At 57.2% G+C, this 6,000-nt stretch overlaps 1 protein-coding gene across 2 annotated transcripts in view; it reads left to right on the top strand.

Moving 5' to 3' along the window:
* Positions 1-1,973: 1,973 nt before the first annotated feature.
* The window catches only part of EPAS1 (endothelial PAS domain protein 1), an 89,753-nt gene continuing 85,726 nt past the window's right edge, over positions 1,974-6,000 (top strand). The window contains exon 1 of one of the 2 annotated variants that reach the window (XM_002812065.6): positions 1,974-2,587. In XM_002812065.6, coding sequence (XP_002812111.2) covers positions 2,562-2,587 — 26 coding nt within the window. In that variant the 5' untranslated portion in view covers positions 1,974-2,561. The remainder of the gene's footprint in view (positions 2,588-6,000) is intronic. The other variant, XM_063713709.1, reaches the window with a different exon arrangement.

Here is a 6,000-nt window from a genome sequence, read left to right as displayed (position 1 = left end):
TGATCTGTCAAGTACAGTCCAGGACTCAGAGGCTGTTGTGGTGAACTACTGTAGGCATCTGGAAGCCACCAAGGTGCCCTTTTCCTGCACCCTAGTCCCAAGTGAGGGAAATAAGCCTATGGTTAAGGGAGAACTGTCTACCAATTTGAACTCATTAAAATACATAAATGTGTCCACTAGAAATGGCTGGCTGGAGAAGCCCAGTACCAAATCACCCCATTCCTGAAACCCACCAGCCCCATGAAATAGTTCACTAGAGAGAGATTTGCAATCTTTGAATTCGTTGACTATCAACCTGTATAGGTGCTCCGTGGCCCCGAGATCTGAGAAAATGACAAAATACGTCTACTTCCCGGCCGGGCACAGTGACTCACGCCTGTAATCCCAATACTTTGAGAGGCCAAGGCGGGCAGATCACTTGAGGTCAGGAGTTTGAGACCAGCCTGGCCAACATGGTAAAACTCCCGTCTCTACTAAAAACACAAAAATTAGCTGAGGGTGGTGGTGGGCGCCTTTAATTCCAGCTACTCCGGAGGTTGAGCCACAAGAATTGCGGGAGGCGGAGCTTGCAGTAAGCCGAGATCGCGCCACTGCACTCCAGCCTGGGCGACAGAGCTAGACTCAGTCTCAAAAAAAAAAAAAAAAATTTCCCAATTCTTCGTCAGTTTTTCCCCTCTCCCCACTTTGCCTTCTCCAGGCTTCTGAAAAGTATCTCCCCCAACCCCTTCTGTATACACAGGGAAAATACGTGTTCATTTTTATTATGGCGCTGAAACCTACCCTTCTCTTCAAATCGTTTCTGTAGATCGTTCTAGTATAAAATGTGGCAAGAGGCTAAAGGGAGAGATATAGACCAGTTCTCTGGCCCTCGCTTTCCAACTTCAAGTTACACCTGTGAAACTCATGGGTCCTTCCACAGGCTTCAAAAACTAAGGGCGTCCCCTGTCCTCTCCCCAGATGTCCCTTCCCCATCGCCGGTAGCGAGTGGGAGACAGCTCAGCGCGGGGCAGGGGAGCACTGGGCCCGGAGATCGAAGGCAACGTCAAAAGCGCCGCTGGAAAATCCCTGAGCGCTAACCGTTGCCTTTGTGAGCCCTTAAATCTACCAATTTCCAACACCTGTAGCCTTTGCGTTTCCCAGGACTTCCATCAACCCTGGTGACAGAGAGGGCAGGCCTGAGATGCAGTGACTTGAGGGCACATGGCCAACTCTTGTCACTCCAAGATCACACTGGGGAACCAGACTGACTTCTCCAATTCTGAACTCGCCCCGGCCCGCGCAGGAGCCGCGGGGTGCCGAGAGTAGGGGCAGAAAGGTCTGGCGGCTCAATGGGCCTCCTCTCCCGCATCCCCGCCAAAACCAAACCGCCTGGCACAAGCCGGTAAGCAACCACCGTGCTGGGAGACGGAAGGAAGAGCAGGCGCAGCCCTAGATCAATCTCCTTGCACTGTTTCTCCCAGACGGTCAAGTCAGCTGCGTCCCACCGAAAAGGGCGCATCGCCCACGCCCGAAACGCAGCCGCTGGGGGCCGAGAAATTATCCCCAGCTGGTCCGAGGGCCACGCCACAGGGCCAGGGACGCGGGAGCGCAGCAGTGTGGAGGGGCTCCGCGCTGGCCGGGCGCTGCCCGCGGTCCTGCCCTCGTTCCAAGGGCACAGCGCCGGTACGAGGACACCGACGCTGTGGCGCAACTGCCGTCCCCCGCAGCAATCCCGGAGCCCGGCTCCCGGCCGCCCCTCGGCCCTGCAGGCTGCGTCTCCCCGACGCGGAGTCCCACCCCGCTACCCGCCGCCCAGACGACCTCATAAACAAGTCCTAGAAGTGCGGAGGCAGGAGGCGGGGCGCAGCGCGGGGGCAGGAGGCGGGCCAGGGTCAGGGCAGAGGCTGCGGCCGCGCGTCCCCATTGGCCGGGACGCTGTGAGCCGCCGGCTCGGCGCGGGCGGGGCCTGCCGGCGCGTGCCCGCCCCCACCCCCGCGCCGGTGCCCGCCCCGCGCCCTCCGCGCCCGCCCCGTGCCCGCCCCGAGCCGGCCGACGGAGTTTTTAAAGTGGGCTGGCGGCCGCGGGAGCTTTACACTCGCGAGCGGACCGTCACACGGGTCCGGTGCCCGCCGCGCTTCCGCCCCGGCGCTCCTGAGGCGGCCGTACAATCCTCGGCAGTGTCCTGAGACTGTATGGTCAGCTCAGCCCGGCCTCCGACTCCTTCCGACTCCCAGCATTCGAGCCACTTTTTTTTTTCCTTGAAAACTCAGAAAAGTGACTCCTTTCCCAGGGAAAAAGGAACTTGGGTTCCCTTTTCTCCGTTCTCTTTTCGGGTCTGACAGCCTCCACCCACTCCTTTCCCGGACCCCGCCTCCGCGCGCAGGTTCCTCCCCGTCACCTTTCTCCACCCCCGCCCCCGCACCTAGCCCGCCGCGCGCCACCTTCCACCTGACTGCGCGGGGCGCTCGGGACCTGCGCGCACCTCGGACCTTCACCACCGGAGCGGACGAGGGCCACAGCCCCCCACCCGCCAGGGAGCCCAGGTGCTCGGCGTCTGAACGTCTCAAAGGGCCACAGCGACAATGACAGCTGACAAAGAGAAGAAAAGGTAAGCGGGCGTCCGGGCCGACTAGGGGGCCGGTCCGAGGCCAGGGCCGGGCTGCGCTGGGCAGGCGCCACCGAGAGTGGTTGGGAGAAGAGTGCTGAGAGGTCTTCGGAGCTTGAGGCTCGGTTTGGAGGGCTGTGAGGGGGAGAGCATGTGCCCGGTTTGGGGGCGCGGAGCAGCGGCTTTGCAGTGGAGACGTCTGTGGCTCGGAGGAGTCGGGGATCCGCGCGCACAGCGAGGCCAAGAGGCCGAGGGAGATGGCCTGGAGGTCGGAGGTGTTTCCGCGGTGCCTTTGAAAATCTCCCAGCCGCCCCGCACCAGATTACCGTGGCCACCGGCGCTTGGAAATGTTTGTGGGTGCATGTCTTCGACTTTCTCTGGTCTCTCATGTTGGAGCAGCATCCACGCCTCTATTTTTCTCTGGATTCCCGGGGTCCTTCCAAATGCGCTCCTATGCCCGCGCCGCGGCCCAAGTGGGCAAAGGGGGGCGGGAGGCGGAGAGCGGCTCGGGGACACGATCCTACCGAGGAGCCAGGACCCTTCAGAGCGCCCCGCTGCCGGGCTCCAGACCCCATCGAAGGTTGGAGAACCCACTTCCTCGTGCCGCACCTTGACTCTGGGGAGAGTAGGTAGTGAGTGACCTGGATTGCCCTGCGGGGGCAGGTGGTTCGGTGTGTAGGGAGCGGGCGGCAACACTGGACGTCCCTGGCAGGTCCGGGTGTCTGTCTCCTAAGAGGACAGGGAAGGGCAGCCACGATCTCCCGCTTGCCCTCGCAAGCCTCTCGGCACTGGGTGAGAGGCAACTCTGGCCAATTCTTGCTGCCCTCTCGCCCTCTCCCGGCCGCTCCCAGTCCAGCCGGGCCCGGCGCTACCCGAGCGAGGGTTCGAGCCCTCTGCGCGGCCGCGCAGAAGCAGGTAGGGCCTCATCTTCTGCAAATGTGTGCGGCTCGCCGCCTGTCCCCTTTCTCCTCCTGTCTCCACCCCTGCGGCCCCAGTGGCCTGGAGCTTCCAGCCCCGCGCTCGGCCGCGGCTTGGCGAGGCTATGCTGCGGGAAGCTGGAATCCAACGCGCGGCCGGCTGAACCGCCTGAGCCGCGGGAAACCAGCGGCGGAGCGGCAGTGAGGAGGTGCGAGGATGAGGAGGACCGACCCGCTAAGGGAGGGAGGTGACTGGCCGGGAGGCTCACTGCCGAGGTTAATTTGCTCTTGTTCCAACTTCCACTACGGGACTGGAGCCAGAAACCGTGTATCCTCTGGTCGAAAGCAGCGGTTCCCACCTCGGGGCACCGATAGGGATTTGATAAACGGGAGCGAATCGCGCCTGTCCTGGCTCAGCGCCCGGGCCCTTCACTGCGGGATCGCTAGGGGAGGGGATTGGGCCCTGCTCCCCTTTCCTGGCCGCAGTCCCCCCTTTCTCGTCACCGTCGCGCCCTCAGACCCAAGACAAGTGAGGGAGCCTTGAGACTGCAGCCGGCACATTCCCAGGGCCCTCGGAGCCGTCCTGGGGTTCCATGTCTTTTGAAGGCAGCAGAGCAAGGAAAAGACTCTTAAGATTCCAGTGCGTTTTGTAAAAACCAATCATAATGCTAATAATGACTGAACCATCGAAAAGCAAAGTTATAGACAGCCCCTCTGTAGGCGCTCTCGGGTCCGGAGCCGGCGAGGGAACTTGTGTATTTTACAACTGCGATGCCTATCGGGAATGTGGCAATCGCCGAGGTGGGGCCTGATAGTAATCTTGACAAATGTGTGAAGTGTCAGCTCCTCCTGCGCTCATTAGCGCCGGGTTTTGTGCAGTTTTGTACCGTATATACCGAGAAACTTGGGAGCAGGGGAAAAATGATTTCGACACACCCGGCTACAGTACCTGCTTCGTTAGCGGACTGTTGGAAAGAGAGAAGGAGCGGGAATGGGAGCGGGAAGAACGTTGCGTAATTAGACTCCCAATTATTGGCGAGAGCGGCCGCTTTAAGAACCACTGTGGGGACTGCCTGCGAAACGCCTTGGAGGCCGCTGTGTGAGCTGCGGCTCCGGGCTGGTGGCCACGCGAGGGTGTTCGCCCTCTTCGACCTGCCTGGATTTTTGTGCTGCAGCATGGCAGGGCAAACAGCGTGTCCTTCACCATCTAGAGCCCCTTAAGGGGTTGTCCAATTCCTATTGGGCTAATCATTTTGAGACTCATTTACTTTTCGTGCCTGGGTCTGTTTGCTGGCTGCAGGCTTCTTTAGGGACCAAGATGTAATTGAAATATGTGAACCAATACATTGAAAGTTGGTGTTGTCATGTAAGTGGCTGCTGTAGCTTTCCTGAGTGCCTCACAAGGGCGATGTGACAGTGAGGGGGCTCTCTGCTGATGATTCTGCCCACTATTCCTTACATTTTGTGTTTCTTTGGTTTAGCAGAGCAATTTCTTCCCCCAAATGCAATATGGGCAGAACATTTGGAATATTCCTTCTAACAATGGCCCCTCAAGAAGTGGGCAGATGATTTTGTCCCAGAACGTTCACACGTCGATAAATATGTTAATGTTTAATAATAAAGAGTTTGCTTTCTAAACGTTAGTTGGCTGGGTGTCCTTGATAGTACCAGTTTTGGTGGTAGTGGGCATTTGCGGTGACATCACAGATGTCAGAAACTGAAGCCTGGTGGGTGGGGGTACTGCACTTTCACTCACCTTTTTGTGCACGCATCTATCAGGAATGCCTGAGTCCTTTCACTGGGAAAAAAAATGTGGAAATTCTGGGGTGCACGGGGTTTGAGGAGTGGTTCAGGCAAATGTAAATGAGATCCTTGGATAATCAGGGATCAAAGTCCAGTCCCAAAGCCAGACCTAGGTCCAGACACCTTCCCAGAGTGCTTATACAGTAGTGCTCAGTACAGGGCTAGCGTGGAAGGGGAATTGGAGACACCTGGATCTCCAATCGCCCCCTCCTTCTGACAGCTGGACTTAGTTGTTCCTCTCCTAAAATCAAATCAAACTCCATCATTATTCCAACTATGAAGGGAAAAAATACTGCTGGACAGTTTCTCTCAATTTAAACATGTATTTAAAATAAATATTCCCTCAACACTTGATATGTTTCCATTGTATTACCAGCAGTGCAGGATGATACAGAATTGATGTAACACATTGTTGGCTTGAGTATTTAAGTTTTAATTCATACAGTTTTCATGACATTCAAAAGAATGCCATCATTTCAAGTTTTTTTCAGTGGTGCTTATAGCGAGCCTAGAATTATTTTATAAGAGACCATGGAAACCATCTAGTCAGACTTTTCTCTTTCTGGATAAGGAAACTGATGTCCAGAGAGGTTAAAAGACTTCTCCTGTCACAAGGAAAATTAGTGCTGATAAGAGTCAGGGCTGGTCGCGGTGGCTCACGCCTGTAATCCCAGCACTTTGGGAGGCTGAGGCGGC

Source organism: Pongo abelii, chromosome 12 (genome assembly GCF_028885655.2).
Source record: "Pongo abelii isolate AG06213 chromosome 12, NHGRI_mPonAbe1-v2.0_pri, whole genome shotgun sequence".
NCBI lineage: Eukaryota > Metazoa > Chordata > Mammalia > Primates > Hominidae > Pongo > Pongo abelii.
This window is presented reverse-complemented; position numbering and strand designations above follow the sequence as displayed.